Genomic DNA, 18,407 nt, shown 5'->3' on the forward strand with positions numbered 1-18,407 from the left:
GCCCAGGGTTTTGGGGAAGAGGCCCTTGTCCCCATCAACATGGGGCAAGGTGCTTTGGGGGGAGTCGTCCTACCCAAAAGCACCCCCCCCCATGTTGAGGGCATGTGGCCTGGTATGCTTTAAGAGGGGGGAATCTTGCCTGTCCCCCCCTTTCCTGGCCAGTCAGTCTGCATGCTAGGATAAGGGTCTAGCAGGAGCAGACTGACCATTTGGAAACTCGGGCACTGCCCTAGGGCCCGGGATCAGTAGGGGGCCCCATGAGATGCCCCAGGTACCTTTTTCATAGGCATTTTTGAGTATGGGAAAGGACTCAGGGGCCTCATGATCCCCTATTGCCCGGGAGCCCCATGAGTTGTCAGTCCGCCCCCTGGGGTCTAGTATGGATTGTACGGGGGGGTGCACACTATTTTTTAAAAAATGTTTGGCATTGGAGGGGGGGGGGGGGGTTCTGAACTTTTCATTGCTGGCAAGTATTTTGTTTACATTCAGCTGTTAATGGGGACTAATCCATTGTTAAGGACGCAGAGGCCAGCTTGCTGGCTCGCTCCTTGACAACCAGCTGGTTGTTAAGAATGCAGACGGTGGCCGCTCCTTAACTTCTTGGCACCGGCTGCATGCAAATTTGCGGCCTCCCGGCGTCTGTGCCTTGATGCCAAGCGGCCGCACATTTGCGTGCAATTAAAAAAAACATATGTGCTCAGAGAGCACGTGATACTCACGGAAAGGTGTCGATCAAAAGAGGAGATCGGGACCTTTCCTGATCATGTAACTGCCGTGACAGTGAATCACGGTGGTCACATGACCCTAACATCTCACCCCCCCAGCTTCTGAAACCCTTAAAGGGCCAGAAGGCACCGGCGCCAAGGGGTTAAAAAATGCTAGGGCTCCTAAACACTTTTTTTGCAAACACTCCTAAACACTGCAAACATTTTTGCAAAAAAGGATAGTATTAGCGTTTTTTTTTATCCAGCTTTTTTTCTAGCGTTTTTCAAGCTGCTAGTGTGCATGGAGCCTTATACATACTTCTCTTAAGTGTATGTCATATTTATATCTTGCTATGTAAGGAAAGAGGAGAGGAACAGAGACAGACATTGTCACAGGTTGCATGCCTACCAGGGGCGTATTTACCACAAGGCAAACAAGGCATTTGCCTAGGGCGGCATTTTTTCAGGGGGGCAGCAGCATTTTTCAGGGAGGCAGGGGCATTTTTCAGGGGGGTAGCGCCGCCCCCCAAAAGAAGGGATAGAAGAAAGGACACACGCAGTATGGGGACCAGTTGGGATCTGAGAGAGGCTGCGGCTGCTTGATGGTGTATGCAGAGACGCGGTGCATGCGGTGTATGCAGTATATCCTGACTCTTGTTCCCGGGGATGTCCGGAGCTGTGAAGGTGAGTGTCCTCTCTCTCGCCGGGGAGGGGGGGGGGTTGCAGTGTGTATGGGGCGGTGGTAGTGGAAGGCTCTCTCGGGTGGTGGGGTGCTGTTGGTCAATCTCAGGTTCATATCGTGGGGTGTTTGTCAATGTTAGGGTCTCTCCATGGGGGGGGCATTTTTGTGTTGCCTAGGACAGCACGAAACCTAAATACACCACTGATGCCTACAGCCACCTCTATGGAGAGCCCCGTCCACCAACTCACCAGGAGAGAGGGAGCTGTGATTTTCTATGGCTGCAGCATTGGAAAAGCCCACACACAGAGTCAGTAGGACAGTTTGCTGCTGGGAGCTGCATGGAATCGTGGGGACTGTAGTCTTCTGGAGGCAGCCCCTGTTTAGGAAGAACTTTGTGAAATTACGAATCCCAGGTGAATGGTGCCAGAGAGAAGAAGAAAAGGACTGGAAAGTCCAGCTCTAGTTAATTTCCATGTTGAAGGCAAGGAGGACTGTGCTGAGTAAAGCCTGTTTCTGACTCTGCTGGGCTCTGATATGAAACGCACTACTGCACCTCTCCAGAGGCTGCTGTTGTCAGAGGGATCCCCAAGCATGTGCAAGAGTCATGTTCATGCTTTGCCCCGGGATTGCTACACCAGTAAGCAGAGTAATTACCATTGCCTTCGGAGGCCACCCAACTGTGCCTCTTCCAGACACTTGCAAGAGGGAGGAGACTCCACAACAAACTTCTAAGTGGTTGGAGGGCGCTGGCCATCATATTTGCTGCTCTTCTGTCTATGGAGTTAGTATTACCCCTTGTGGGACCACCAGGTACAGTATTTGTTTAAAGATCACTTCATTTTCCATCAGATTTACAAAAACTTGTGCTCCAATGCATTTTTGGGACCCAACGGGTTAGGAGGGGTTAAGGAGGGACTGTGACTTTCAGCCCCTAAGTGTCTACTCACACCAGCCATTGTGTTACAGTTCAGCAGCTGGTGAGTGGTAGGATGCAGTGGGATGACTGCAGTGGTATTGTGCCAAACGCACTGTTCGTTTTTTAAAAGAACATACTTTATGAAAGAGCCACACAGTGACATTTCATTAAGTTCCATAGACTGCTGCGCAGTGCAAAACAGCCTGCTGTACTCTTTTTCAAATAGTAGTGGTGTGAACTGGCCAGGTAAGAGACAAAGCATTTTGCCTTGTCTTGCGGTAGGACTGCACTGGAATAGCTGCCAAACTCAGTCCTACCACACCCGATGTAAATGTACAGTGAGTGCATGTACGAAATATATATCCATAAACAGTATTCAGGGTTCCACCATAAGTCTTGGCCTATGGGGTGAGATTTTTGATCCTCTGAGCCAGGTTTCAGGTACCTGTGAAATTAGTTTTGATGATATGTTGTTTGTGAATTAATATTTCAACTACTAGTTGCTATTGTTAATGCTTATTGGCACTGTTATTTACTCTGCTGGGTGTGTCGTCCAAGTAAATATCTTTTGCTCCAGGTTTGATGTTTCAGAGGGTGTGGTATTGCCTGAAGGGCCGCTATAACTTGGAGTCGGGGAACCCAATCATTCAGTGCCTGCTTCAGGGGTAGCACTGCGTTATAGCTTCCATGAATGCAACATGATCTATGAATGCAACAGGCAGATCTTTCATTCATTCACCCATTCTCCATTCATAGATTGCTTTTCATTTATGGAAGCTATAGTACAGCTTCTATGAATGGAGGAGGAGAGTGGAAAGGGTGGGCATAGTTGGCACTCTTAATGAGTGCATATGACAGATCACTCATCTCTATTAAACCCCACTGCACTGGAAGATTACGGCAGTGGGGTTAGACGGGCATCCGAGGAAAGAAGAGTTTCAACTAAAGCACCAGCCATGGTGGAAGGAAAGAATATTGCATAATCTATGAGCTGCTTTAGGCTTCAAGACTATCTGAGTTTCCATGCACACTGCACAAAGATCACAAGCTGAATAGACATACTCATTATGATGAAGTAGATTTAGATTAGATCTGATAGTTAACACAGTAGGTGAATCCTGGCAAATGTATTTTGAAAAACTGTAAATTCTGTGGGCTTTATGCCCACCAAAGTCACATACAGAGAGTATACATGTAGCGCTACCCAAGCAGGAGCTGCTGGTGATTGGGTCTATTTACCCTTCACAAACCCAAATGCAATATTCCCCACGCCCATGTTCCTGTAAATGGCTTAACAGTATTGCTTGGTGCTGTAGTGACCACAGACTGGGAACCATGAACAATCCAAGAAAAAATGTCACCAGCATACCCAGGAATCCTCAAAATGGGTCCAAAGCTTTATTTTCATTGTCATATGGTAAATACAAGGCAATGTTTCAGAGCAACGCAGGGCCCTCTTATCAGGGGCCCCTTCACAGCATCCACAGCCAGGCACATAGGGGTTTATTTACTAAAGCTGGAGAGTCCAAAATCAGACTCCCTTCTGCATAGAAACCAATCAGCTTCTAACCTCAGCTTGTTCAATGAAGCTTTGGCAATGAAACCTGGAAGCTGATTGGTTTCTATGCAGAAGGGAGTCTGATTTTGGACTCTCCAGCTTTAGTAAATAAACCCCATAGTGTTTTCCACACTCTTTCACGGGCTCAATAATCAGTCTAGGGATTTTGTTTTTGTTGTTTTATTGGGAACAATGAACTTGGGTGGGGATAGGGAGCATTGGATACTCCAAACTGAGGAAACTTGAGCTTGAACGGGGTGAGGACTACAAACTTTCTGGCTGTGCTTGACTGCTTGTTTCCATTAGGTATTGGGATGAAATTCTTGGACCCATTGTCAGATCCTAGGCTGGTTCAGCAGGTCCTGGGTTCCTCCTGGTGCACGAAAATGCCCGGCCTCATGTGGTGAGAGTATACAGGCAGTTCCTGGAGGATGAAGGAATTGATACCATTGAATGTCCCCCATGCTCGCCTGACCTAGCAGAGAGGGATAACAGACACCCAGGGCTGGGAAAAGGGGTGGGCAGGAGGGACAGCTGCCCAGGGCACAGCAGTACTGCACCCAAGCTCTCGATCAATGGTTCATAAATAGGGCCTGGCTGTAGCTTCATGTCTGCTTTGACAGTTCACACTCCATGCCAACCATGGACATCCAGTGTTAGGAGGTAGTGAATGGGCACAAGCTGGTACACCCATTCTACAGCATGCACTTAGAGTGGGGGAGAGGGCGCAGTTCTGAATCTTTGCCTAGGGCACTAAGCTAACCTGTCCCAGTGCTGAAGACACTGGACGGCTGGTAAGGTGGATGAGCCTGGCAGCAGAATTCATGATGGATTGAAGGGGGGATAGCCTATGTAAGGGTAATCCAGTGAGGAGGGAGTTGCAGTAGTTGAGGTGAGAGATAACCAGGGAGTGAATAACGAGCTTTGTGGTGTCATTGGTTAGGTAGGTCTTTATATAATAATAATAATAATAATAATAATCATAATAATAATAATCATATTAATATAAATTATTTTATTTAGCTCATGTAAAGGTAGCTTCTCAAAGCAGTTTACAAAGTAAACACAAGAAATACACAGAGTACAATAAAGGAAAAAAAGGGACCATTAAGTGAAAGCTTGTCTAAAGAAAAAAAGGTTTTAGATTTGATTTGAATGAGTTGAGAGAAGGAATTCCAGAGTTTTGGGGCACAGCAGGAGCAGGCTCTGTCTCCCATCGAGTGTAAGTGCATAGGGGGGACATAGTTTTGGTACATCTAATGTTTGTTCAAAGATAGTACAGTGAGATTATAATGTGTATGGTGAACCCAATGCTGACCATACAATCTGATTTTACAATCTCTGTACAATCGTCTTTAGATTTGCAAAATATCAGGTAATTTGAAGACAAACCTAACCAATCTGTTCAATTAGTATAAAATCAGGCAGACCCTTGCACTAAACTAAAACAAAAACAACCTGCACCACAAGAACTATGTGAAAAATTTGAAAGTGACTGCAGCTGTGCCTTGATAAGAATAAAAAAAGATTGATAAAAATAAAAAAATCAGTGAAACGATAAAACAGCGAAAAACATGAAATTAATCAAAAATAATTATACACAAATCATAATAAATACTGTGGTTATAAAATAAATGTCCAAAACCACCAAAATTAAAAAAAAAATATAAAATTTGTGTCCAAATACAAAAAGTGATGAAACCAAAAACAAAGAAAGTCGCCTTTAAACATGCAAATAGTGCTCAAAAAATGTTTAGGATAAGTGTAATACAGAGAAAAGACTTCATGGATCCACGCCTTCCTGTGCATACTAATGTATTCCGCACTCACCAGAGAGAAGAATAAATTGCACTTTATGGATACAATATTAACCTCCAATTCCCAGGGAAAATTTCCTCTCCATTGCCTCCTCCATATACAAGAGCTTCCTTACATCAACCCTTGCACTGCATAGTTATTGGTGGATGTAAAGGATATTGTACAATCATATTGTATAGTGTGTGGTCAGCCTTCTAGAGATACATTACGTTACCAGTTAACCCCTCTTTACGTAGACTGCTAATGCAGCGAAATGTATGGCTGCAATAATCAATATCGACCACAAGATGGCAGCGCCGCCCAGACAAGGCCAGCAGAGCCTCTTTCTCTCTACAGGTCAATGTAAGTAATTTTCTTTCAACAATAGCGGGGGAAGGAGGGGCTCCTATTGATTGGGGAAGGGGGGGTGAGTGCTCCTTGTGCTCTTTGATTGGCTGGGAGGTGTGAGGGGTGTGTAGATTTCAGACAGGATGGGAGAGGAGGGGGGACACGGGTGGATTTGGAAGAGGGGAGTTGTGTAGAGTGGGGGGTGATCATTCACCCCCCTTCCCCAGACTCAGTGCTCAACACTTTACTACTGCCTGCAATGTGAACCTGGGATATCCCCCCCCTCCCAGCCCACAGCACCATGCACACACACATCCAGACACACCATGCACACATAGCCTGGGAGCATCCACTACTACCCTGTGCACACTGACACAGCCAGCCTCATCCACTGCTACCCTGTGCACACTGACACAGCCAGCCTCATCCACTGCTACCCTGTGCACACTGACACAGCCAGCCTCATCCACTGCTACCCTCTGCACCCTGACACATCCAGCCCTTCGCTGTCATGCATGCTGCAATCACATCCATGCATGCAGTGCCGGAATATGCATCTCCATCCTGGGACCTGAGCGATGCTCTGCTGCAGCAAGACTGGACAATCCTATGCCACCTAATAAGGATTTAATCTTTTTTTTTTATTCCAAAGGAGCATCTTGAAGATTCTGGGCTTCAGTTTTATTATTACTATATATATATCTATATTTTTTTTTAGCTCTTCTCATTTTGCTGGGTGGTAAAAGTAACCCCTGCATCCCGCAATGGAACTAAATTGGATGCTGCTGCTGTCTCTGATTTGGCAAGTTCAAGCGGTAGAAGGTAAGCCTGCAGATCTGGCGCTGTAAGGGTTAAATTGATGTCTGAGGATACGGGGCCCTATTTTATATCTAGGGCTGTATGCTGATCTTTATAACCCGTAATTATATGCCTTGAGCTTCTGATGGAGGTGGACAAGCTGGTGAACCAGCCATTGCATTCTTTAAATAATTCTTCTGTTGGTTAAATTGTGAGCTCTTGGGTCCAGCAATGCCTTGTATAGAGACCGATAGCAGAACGCTGTACGCTGCTGTAAAAGTTAAGCTTTCCTCTCAATAGGATGTGTATTGTAGGATAGCACCTGTTATATTGAAGCAACAAGGTACTCAAGTTCAAGAGGTTGGTTGTGGATCAGACATTACAGCCTGATATTCTACATTTATATAGACTGTGCATGACAAGGACAGCATTTGTAAGAGTTTTCTGGTGACAGATGGGGAGGCTACACAGAGACCCTCTGCTTTCCCAAACAAAAATAAATGTCCTTTTCACCAGCCGACTCTTTACCATATCCCTATAGCTAGGGAGCTTTGTGACTCCCATACCGTCACGTTGGTGAGATTGCCTTTCCATGGCAAGAGAACTAATTAAATAGATATATTACGAAAATGAGGTGCAAACGTGTCGCTTGTGTCTCAGTGGGGAAAGATAAATGGCCCCTTCTGTTAGTGTTAAATCAATGTGTGCTTTCTAGCCTGTGCAAAATGTCTTGGCTGATAGATTTCGTTCTGTCCTACAGATGGTTATAGATTCTCACTTGGCGTCGGAGGCACCTGTCTTGGTACCAAGCTGGTGGTACCCACCCCCCCTCCCACCACCATTCCCTTTGCTTACATGTCCTCTGTCTCCCTATCCACTTTCCCTTGCCAAAAGGATGAAGCTGCATTGCAGTGCTGAATTTCTTTAAAAGCAGCCTAGGGTGATGGTGGGGATAACAGGACCTGGCTGGGAGGTGGAGGATGGGGGTGACAGATACTTGCTGGGAGTCTGGGTGTCTAGGCTGCTGAGCGTGACCACAGACACCACCATGTACCCGCTCCGCTGTCATGGGACTTTGTGCTGTCACTCATTGCAGCTGTGCCAAGCTGCCCCCTTCTCTGGATGTCTAATCAGCTAGGGTTCCTTCCACCGAATATACATTGTATTCACAAATATATCTTAGATTTGGAATTCTATCCAATAATTCATTGGGGCACATTCAGGGTTTTATATAGTGCCAACAATTTGCTGCACAGTATATATATATATCTATATATATATATCTATATCTATATATATATATATAGAGAGAGAGAGAGATATATATAATTTATTTATTATAATTAGATAGGAATTGTATAGCGCCAACAGTTTTCGCAGCTTTTTCTAAAATAAGCGAGATAGTACAGTTATAATGCAATTCAATACAGGAGGGGTAGCAGGGCCCTGCTCATGAGAGCTTACAATCGAAAGGGATATATATTTGTATTAGAATATATATATATATATATATATATATATATATATATACGCACATACATACACATAGCAATAGATAGATCATACTATTTAGTAAAATATGTACATGTATAAATCTCTCTCTCTACAAAAAAAATCTTTTTTCTTTTTTTAGTCTTTAATCTGTCTTTTATGTCTCATCAGCTTCTTTCTTCCGATCATTTCTCTGAAAATCCCTGTTCTTTCTCTCCAACCATTTAGCAGTCTGTCACTTCTCCTATGTTGTGCGAGTCCCTCGCACTTCTTGTATGTGATAAACACTCCCCTTTTTATGCATTTCCACTATTTTTAATGGTTTCCCTACTGTAGTTAGTTCACCTTATAGGACCTATTTCCAGCACTTTCTACTCTACAAGTCCATTTGATAATACATTTCTGCGTTGGAGTCAGCTAGTAGCATGGGCATGGTGATGGAACATATAGGTCTTCTATAGGTCTTTGGCCGTAAAGAAGATATGCCACGCATGGGGGCTTATTCAGCAAGCCGGTCATCGATCATGTTTTCCTGATCAGCCAGAGGAATCAGAATGGTGTTTGACTGTAGAGAGTACATACCATGCATGGGGGGCTTATTCAGCAAACCAATCATCATTCATTGTTCCATTAATAACTAGAGGAATCTGATGTCTGGCTGTGGTGGGTTAATGCTTTTTGCCCATTGTTATTGCGCTCTGTGCTGGTTTATTGAATAAGCTTGTGGCCAGGACAGATCTCTGAAAATAAGAGCAAGCAAAAGTAAAGTCATTTCTTAGAGCCCCCAGTGAGAACCCATGTTCTATGCAGGTCAATGAATGGGGGTGAAAATCTGATTCCCATGGGCAACCCCCGTATTTTTCCTGTTCTCCAGCCCCAGTGTTCACAGCTGAAACCTGGATTTGTATATTTGATATTAGAAATGGGGTTTAGCAGTACAGGGTGTTACATGGTCCACATTACCATAAACATTGCCTGGGGCCATGCATTGGATTTTCTCAGACGCAATAAATGTGCAGCAGTAATGAAACTGAAGCAAGTTCCTATGTAACTGGGATTTCAATCCAACTCTTTTATTTTTCTTTTAGTGGATTTTTTTTGGACCAGATTAAGGGATATTTGTTTTCAATTCTGTTTTTCTTATATTACATGCCTTCAGGGGATTTTATTTATATTGTGATTATGAAAAGTAGGAGACCGGTTCACAAATGCCTTGGGGTAATACAACCCTGAGCCGTGCTTTTCTTAACAGCTGGAACATGTTGGCAGGTTATTAATTATATCTGACCCATAAACATTTACAGGCAAAGTCTGCAGGGACAAAACATTTCTGGAAAAGAGCATAACAAAAACAGGAATAATAAAAATACAAAACTATCAACAAATTGGAGGAAAGGTAAAGAACTCTGAGAAAGGTTATCAAAGTTTGTTGTCCAAATCTGAGGATAATGATCCGCTAACTTCATGTGTATATCAATAGGCACCTTTGAGAGATAAATAATCAATTTCAGAAGACCTATAATTGTGGTTTCTATACAGAACTAGCTTTCTTGAAGCATCTGTAAGCAAGTACAAAATTAATTCTACAGAGGGGAGAGAGGCGGGTATCCCTTTTTGATGTGCTTTTTCCTATCTTACCCCTGCCTGCCGATGATGATCTAGTCTAGAGGTCCTGCATATCCAATGGATGCTTTCTGTGATATACCTCCATTTGCAGAGAGTCCACAAAATGCTTTACTAGGCAGTAGACAGATTTGAGAACTGGTGATATTTGAATCCCAGTTGAGATTTCTAAAGACAGCAGAAGACAGGAAGGGGAAAATTTACATTAGCCGATCAGCTTGGTTTGCCTTGGCATATTAAAGGTCAAAAGGTGTTTTAAAAGTACACATTTTTAAAGTGCAAGATCATTTTTTATTATTGAAGTCTATCTCCAACTCACTAGGCCCTCTCTTAATCACTTGTAAATATAAAGGCATGTGTCGACAGGCTTTTGTTCAATTCAGAACTGTTTCTCTCCCCATATAAGTCTATAGGAATGCAAAAGCAGCTGAAGCATGTCAACTGCACCTGCAGTGAATTCCCAATGATCTCAGAAGTGTCTCAGACTGATGTCAAACAGTCAGCACTGGCTCTAACATTACAAATTCACACTGCCTGACTCACCAAGGGACAGGAACTACTACGGCTTTCTTCTGGGCCTACAGTGCTCCCTGTACTCCTGTTTGTATGCATCACATGGTACTCTGTAGAACGTAATGGTGGCCATGGCCTATGAGCATTGGCATATGAGCACTGTCTGGACCTAGGAACATTGTCTGGACCTGGGCAAACCAGGCTGTATGATGTAGCCATGGAATATGTGCACTTCTGGACCTGGGCAAGCCAGGCTGTGTGATGAAGCCATGGCCTACGAACACTGTCTGGAACTGAGTTAGCCAGGCTGTGTGATGAAGCCATGGCCTAAGAACACTGTCTGGAACTGGGTAAGACAGGCTGTGTTATGTAGTCATGGCCTATGAGTGCTGTCTGAATATGGGTAGGTCAGACTGTGTGTAGCCATGGCCTATGAGCACTTTATGGATCTTTGAGCATTGGCCTATAAGCATTGTCTGGACCTGAGCAAGTAAGGCTATAGCCCTGGACTATGTACACTGTCTAACCATAGACAAGATAAGCAGTGTGAGGAAGCCATGACCAAGAGCATTGTCTGGACGAGGGCAAGCCAGGCTTTGTTATGAAGCCATGGCCTATGAGCACTGTCTGGAACTGTGCAAGCCAGGCTGTGCTATGTAGTCATGGCCTATGAGTACCATCTGGGCCTATGAGCAATATCTGAACATGGGCAGGTCAGGCTGTGTGGTGTAGCCATGGCCTGTGAGCACTGTATGGATCTTTGAGCCTTGGCCTATGAACATTGCCTGGACCTGGGCAAGCCAGACTGTGCGATATAGCCATGGCCCACGAGCACTGTATGGATCTTTGAGCATTGGTCTAAGAGCATCATTTGGACCCTAGCAAGCTAGGCTGTGCGATGTGGCCATGGCCTTTGAGCATTTTCTGGACCTGGGAAAGCCAGGTAGTGTTATGTAGCCAAGGCCTTTAGGCATTATCTGGACCTGGGTAAGCCAGGCTGTGTGATGTAGCCATGTCCTATGAATACTGTCTGTTTCTCTGAGCATTGGCCTATGAGGACTGTCTGGACCTGGGCAAGGCAGGTTTTGTGATGTAGCCATGGCCTTTGAGCATTATTTGTACCTGTTCAAGCCAGGCTGTGTGATGTAGCCATGGCTTAGGAGCACTATCTGTACCTATGAGCATTGGCCTAGGAGCACTGTCTGGACCTGGGCAAGCCAGTCTGTGTGATGTAACCATGGCCTATGTGCACTTTCTGTACCTATGAGAATTGGCCTGGACCTAGGCAAGAAGACTGTGATGTAGCTATGGCCTATGAGAATTGTCTGAAACTGGACAAGTAAAACTATGTGTTGTGGGAAATGTATATCTACAAGTGATGAGGGAGACTTGAGTGAGAGGGTAAAGGTTCATTAATAAAAGTGAACTTACATTTTAATAACGGGTATGATATATTGTAACTTATAATGGTCATCAATTGGTAGTCAGCGTAGCAATGCTAAACTTATAAAAACTGATCCTTGAATTGATATTCAATTTGCTAAACTATCATTTTTATTTGGTTACTGTGAATTAGTGCACTTTGCTGGGCCATATTTAAAATGTATTTTACCTGACTATGGAATAATTGAAAGTCAGCAGCTACAAGCTGTGTGAAGAAGGTAATGGCAGTGAGTATCATTTTCTGCTTTAATTACAGTTTATAAAATAGTGCTTTACTGTATGTGTGTAATGACCCCCCCCCCCCCCCCCCAACTCCAGTCAAAACATTTTTTTTTAGTTTTGGATAGACTTGGATGAAATAAATGCCCCGGTCAAATTTGTGTTGCTGTCCATGGTTTCATTATGGAGATGTCACCCCACATTTTATTCCTCAGACAGCCTATGGACCAGGGGAACAGTCTTCACCAGGATAGGAGGCTATTATATAACCTGACAGAGGTTCTGACCCTTCACAGTTCTTTTGAAAATGAGGTTTGTTGCAGTCTGATTTCCAACTACTTTCTGTCTCGATGGAAAACTGCAGTAAAGCCTGACAAGTGTTCTATGTCTTCCCTAATCCATCCAAACCAACAACAAAAAGGCTGAAGTTGTTTTCTTCAGGATTTGCAATTTTCCAAAAACAACCACGTGAGCCTTTGCTTAGTTAAAATACTTACAATAATGATTTCAGAATGGAATGGGTTACTTCACTGTGCACAAATGGGTATGAAGACAAGATTACATTGCCTACAGGTATTTGGTTTGGCCTCAGGCTTGTTGGGTTGAAGCTAGGAGCATGGTTTAGACCAGTAACATCCCGTTAGACATGATAGAATGGATTTGGCACCAGATGATATTATTATATTAGAAATGTATTCCTTTTATTTTCAGAACTTGGCCAGTTTTGATCTGTATTCAAAATAATAGTATTAGGAATGTTTAATATGGCCTTAGAGAGTCTGTGTGTTGGAGAGCAAACAACACTCACATTTTAGCCAATAGTCCATTGTTATAAGATGGGTCAGTGTCAGCAGTTGTATGTTCTCTGTTTTCTGCCCCTCTAATTCAGGACAGCTGCACAATCATGGAACTGTCTCTAAATACAGAAGGGTGGTTCATAGTGGAAGAGCTGTATCTCCCAGCAGAATGCACACACAGATTGCACGGAGCGGGGAGGCTCAGAGAGACAGAGGGGGGAACACAGTGTTTGTGATAAATGAGAGAAATCTGTGTCTAAGTGCTATGGAATTCCCCAATACACTGCAGGCTTTTACTCTATATTTCATCACTCTGCAGGATTAAAGTGTTTTGCATTAAGGCCCAAGGCGTGATTAAGCAGAGAAGTATTAGGTATTCTAGTACAGCCCTTTAGCTTTTGATTAGAATATTGATGAAAACCCATTCTTCTAGATAATTTTGAAATTCAATGTTGAAGTAAATCCACAAAAAGCGAAAGATGTGTCTGCATTAGTTTTAATTTTTTAGGCTTTTTTTCTTTATTTTCACCTGGTGATCCAGCCAATGAGTTAATTTTCAACTCCCTTTTAACAGGCCAAATAGCAAAAGTGGCAGATTAAGGGTTAAAACAAACCATTTAACACTGAAAGGGGTACTTACCTTTTTATTCATTTATGTAAAAACATTAATTAAAAAGGTAATAAAAAATATCTTGCTGTAACTGCGCAAAAAGTGTTAGCTGAAGTTCAGATTTGACTTGCTAGTCAAGTCCATCTAAATCTGCTAGTACATTACACTACACTCTTACTAGATTGAAAGTGCTGCTATCCAAGGGTGTCTCTGATGCTCCCTTATGCAGGATGGAGCCACCCGAAGACAGGAAGTGTGTTACTAGGCGAAAATAAAGGGAGAAAAAGCCTTAAAAAAGAAAACAGTTGCACCCACCACATTTAAAAGTTTGTAGGCTGCAGTATGTTCCATTTTTGTTTTTGGGTTTAATACTGCTTGAAGTAGCACATTGCAGTCCTCGAATGGCAGACTATACAGGTTAATATATAGAAATAACCCCTTTGGAAACCATTCTCAATCAAGGTTCTCTGGAGCCCTATGTTTCCTCCAGAGTTGGCTTGGGGGTTCCTTGAGCTGTGGCTGACTTATGGGTTAATAATGATGTCACACATTCATTCATTAAACATTCAGATATGGAAATTATGGTTTGGATATGGACAGGGGCAGACTGACCATTTGAGAACTCGGGCACTGCCCGAGGGCCCTGGGTCAGTAGGGGACCCCATGAAATGCCCCTGGCACCTTTTTATAGGCTTTTTGGGTGTGCTTTGAGTGTGGGCAAGGACACAGGGGCCCCATGATCCCCTATTGCCCGGGGGCCCCATGAGTTGTCAGTCAGCCCCTGGATATGGATTCATTGTTTGCAGTCTTTCAGGAGTGGTGCTGCAGACCCCTCAGTCCCTGTTTTTTTTTCTGATCCCAAGGGGGATATTGCATTGAAATACTTTGATTGCAAGCTCTACCGAGCATTGCCCTCTCCTATTAAATTGTATTGTAATTGTACTGTCAGCCCTTATGTTGTAAAGTGCTTTGCAAAAAATCCTGTATAACAATGAAATAATAATACTGTGCTGCAACAACATGCCAAGTGGTTGCCACATGGTTACACATTGAGTTTAAGGGGCATTGGCTGCCATATATGACATGACATGTAAAATTTGCCTCGCCACAAATGTCAATGGACCTTGGCAACTGCCATGTTGCTTTGTAGGGAAAGCTGTAGATCATCTCCCTATTTTTATTACCCCTTTGCCGCCTGTGTGAACTTAGCCATAGACTTTGAAATGATAGTTTCTGTAGCTTATATGGCAGCTAACAAAAACAGCTGCATGCAAACTGGCTACATGGCTCAATGCACATGTGAACAATGGAGCAAAAAGAAAAAAAAATTGTGTGGCTCTGCCCACTATTTATAACTGAGGATGAAACCGCTTGTTTTATGGATTTGTGATTTCATATAAATGCCTTCTGTTTTTAAGAAGGCATTGCTGTACCTTAGTCTAAAATATTTCACGTTATTCGGTCTTTACCAGCCCAGTATTTTCCCATTAAAAGTAACAGAGATGAGTTAATAGAAGGGAATGACCTTGCATGGCCTCAGTTAGTAAATGTAGGGTCTTTTCTCTTTCCTCGGCAGCATTAATCAGTTACAATGCATTCCTTCCCTTGGCACTATACAGCCAGTTCAATACCCTCGCTCCATCCCCCAATAGTTAGTCACTGTGCACTTTTGATGGTATGAAAGAGTTCCCTTGGTTGACATGTGAGGGGGTGTGATGGTGTTTATGCTGTGTCAGAGCCACCTTATGCCTCATTGAGTAGAAGTAGTCTTTTTGCACCTGTCACTTATTCTGCATGGTTTCATTTCAAAGGAGGCACAAGTAGCAATCTGTGTGTTAAATGAGACTGCGCTTCCATTAGCTTCTTTCTTTTTCCATTATTGCGCCATAAGTGCAAGGTACAGCTTGTAGAAAAGATGTACAATGTGAAGGAAAGAATACAAATGGGAAGAACATGATTCGTGGATTTAATAAAGATGACAACATTTTCTAGAAAGAATCTTGGCCAGGACACTATCTGCATGGAGTTTTGCATGGGGATTTTTCCAGGTACTCCGCTTTCCTTCCCAAACTCCAGACATGCCAGCATGTTAATTGGCTCCTGTCTAAATTGTCCCTAGATTGTAAAAATTGGCTATGTGCTTGTTAGGACATTCTGCCTGCTGGTTCCAAGCCTGTGCATATATGGAGGATTGAGGAAAGACCTGACAACCTACTTTATAAAAATAATTTCCAAGAAAGTTCTATTGAAAAGGCTACATATATTAAAAAGGGTCTTTATACATATCTCCAGTGGGTAAAGCAATAATATCAGCAGAGGAACATGGTTGTATTGAACATAATACATCCTTAAAGGTTTGGAAGTGACATTATTTATATGGCTATGTCTATACAGAAGCCATATACTGCATATATAGATACATGGGAGTCTGTAGATGTAAATGACTGAATCTCTATATTTTCGTATATACTTATATGTGTTATCATATTTTATTTTATTTTTCTTATATATATTTTTTCCTCTCTTTCTTCAAATAGGGGGTAGGATATTTGAAGATATGGATCTTTGAACAATAGCTATATTTAATTACTGTAGTTAGTGTATATAAGATTTTGTATATATGTGTTTGTACAATATTTAATATGCATTTATTTGATATTATTATAGTGACCTATCCATTACTAGAGATTTGAGGTTCTGAGGAAATGAAACGCGCACCTGAATATAATGGTCTCCAGGGACTCTACAATCTAAGTCACCATTGTTCACATAACAATAATAATTGATGTTCCTTCAAACTATTTTCACGACAGTTGTGTTTGTCATACAGTTTTAATGTATATAAATAAAAATGTACAAATGTTTTTAAAGATGGTTATTATTTTTTTGCTTTAGACACTGGAGATGTAGTTAAAGTCCCCATTCAATATATGTAGTTTTAATATTATCTATACAGGGATGATATTCTCCAGTGGGAGGCTGTATTCTATCAAATCACTCTATTACTCAAGTTTTCTATTGAAAAGGCTTCCCTGTGTGTTAGACAGGGTGCCCAGAGAGATGGCCCATAGAACTGCTATGAGACAGATATGAATGAATGGATGTCTCAAAGACACAATAGTTGGGTCAACAGATGACCTCCCACCATCAGGCTAGATTAGGCAGAATCAAGCCATTTCAGAAGCAGAGATCAGCTAAGGTTCAGGCAGTGCAGAATTTTGGTGTGGGTGTTCAATAAAGTGTGGTTTGCATATGGAGAAACAATCAGAAAGCACAGGCTAGATAAGGCATGCTCAAAATGCACCAATCCTGTTTAAAAATTACACCTGCCCTACCTCATCAAAAAAGTGTTAAAAAAGGCTATTTATATGACAGAAGCAGTAGCTTGTCAGTTCCCATAGAAATCAAGCAAACTGGGCTTAAAAAACGTTGCTTTTACAGGCGATTGGCTTTTTTTTTTTCTTAGTCTTTGAACGCACCTCTATGTTAGTCTGTGTGTCTATACGAATGTAGGTCTTTACAGGTATATTAGAAGTGGAGCGTTTACAGGCTGAAAAAAAAAATACATCTTTTGGTCAAAAAAAAAAATGCTACATGTGCCTAAATGCATGTAAATGCATCTATACACGCCTAAACGCATTTGGCGCTTGAGCGTTCATTTATTCATTCAAATAGCCAAAATAAATTAATATTCTGGCCAATGCAATCAATGAATAACTAAACACTTGATGCACCAAAATGTGCATGCAAAACTCGACTATAGGCGTGTTTTTTAAGCAGATTTTCTGCTGCCAGGAGAAAGGCTGTTGAGAGGAGCTGGGTAAACACCCAGTGTGTAGGAGGTCATATAGTTAAATGATGCACTCTTCCTATTTGTGGATATGGTGGCTTCTTGTCTCGGGCCAATGTGTTCTCCCCTATGTTAGTAAAAGTTGTAACCCATACATCCCTGATGTTACAGATACCAAGTCGTCTGCACTTTAAATTGTAGGAGCAGAAGAGATATATATGTATGCATAGAAAACTGCAATCCAGGCCTCTGTGTATACATTTCTAAATTGTTGTTAGTGGTTAAAAAGTATCAGGTAGGTCAAAGAGTGATTGCTGGGAATCCACATATCCACATTTTCTTTTCTTATCGTTAGAAAAATAAATATATAAATTTGAATTTCTTTGTTTTCTTTTAAGTTTGTTCATCAATAGAATCTAATTTATGTAAGGAGGGATACTGATATTTTTATACATTTTACCAACTTTTCATGGCAGATGCCATTTAGTTTCGCTAAAATTGCTGCTGAGTCTGGCAATGGTTGCTCATTTTTAATCATATTCAGGCATTCAGGGAAAGCTCCTGATAAAGCTGTTAGTTATATACAAGAGTATAACTCAGGTCTAATTTACCTAATACACGGTGTGATTTATAAACACTTAACATGGACTGTGGCATAAAATATTAACTTGTGGTCATAAATGAAATAACACATCCTGCTATTAACATTATTCGAAATGTTGTAATCTCTTCCAACGTCTAAAATCAATTCTCTGATGATTGGGTTCACCATTACTCTATAGTGAAATAGGAAATATCCTTGTTTCTTAATTTCCATTTAATGAGATTCATAGGTTGAATGCTGGACTTCTTTCCTCCAGTCTTTGAAATACACCCAGCTTGAAGAAAACTCTGTAGCTGGCTATAATTATTTATCTGGCTATAATTGTTTTGATCCTAATTCAAGGGTACAACTGCTCCTGCACCAAGGTCAAGTGGGCCAAAAAAAACCCCAAAACCATATGCAGTACATCTTTGTAATACACGCATATTTCCCTTATTTTGTGCACTAGAATAAAGTCTGATTGGTTGCTAGTCTGAGTCTTGCTGTGCAGGGGATTACAGGAGGCTATAGAAAG

General features: G+C 42.2%; 1 protein-coding gene across 7 annotated transcripts in view; it reads left to right on the forward strand.

Moving 5' to 3' along the window:
• The first annotated feature begins 6,152 nt into the window (after positions 1 to 6,152).
• The window catches only part of EPHB1 (EPH receptor B1), a 380,977-nt gene continuing 368,722 nt past the window's right edge, over positions 6,153 to 18,407 (forward strand). For all 7 annotated transcript variants that reach the window (XM_089671247.1, XM_089671241.1, XM_089671245.1 and 4 more), the window contains exon 1: positions 6,153 to 6,827. In XM_089671247.1, the coding sequence (XP_089527373.1) occupies positions 6,770 to 6,827 (58 nt within the window). In that variant the 5' untranslated portion in view covers positions 6,153 to 6,769. The remainder of the gene's footprint in view (positions 6,828 to 18,407) is intronic.

Source organism: Staurois parvus, unplaced genomic scaffold (assembly GCF_062004578.1).
Source record: "Staurois parvus isolate SC_StPar_1 unplaced genomic scaffold, SC_StPar_1.0 ptg000102l, whole genome shotgun sequence".
Lineage (NCBI taxonomy): Eukaryota > Metazoa > Chordata > Amphibia > Anura > Ranidae > Staurois > Staurois parvus.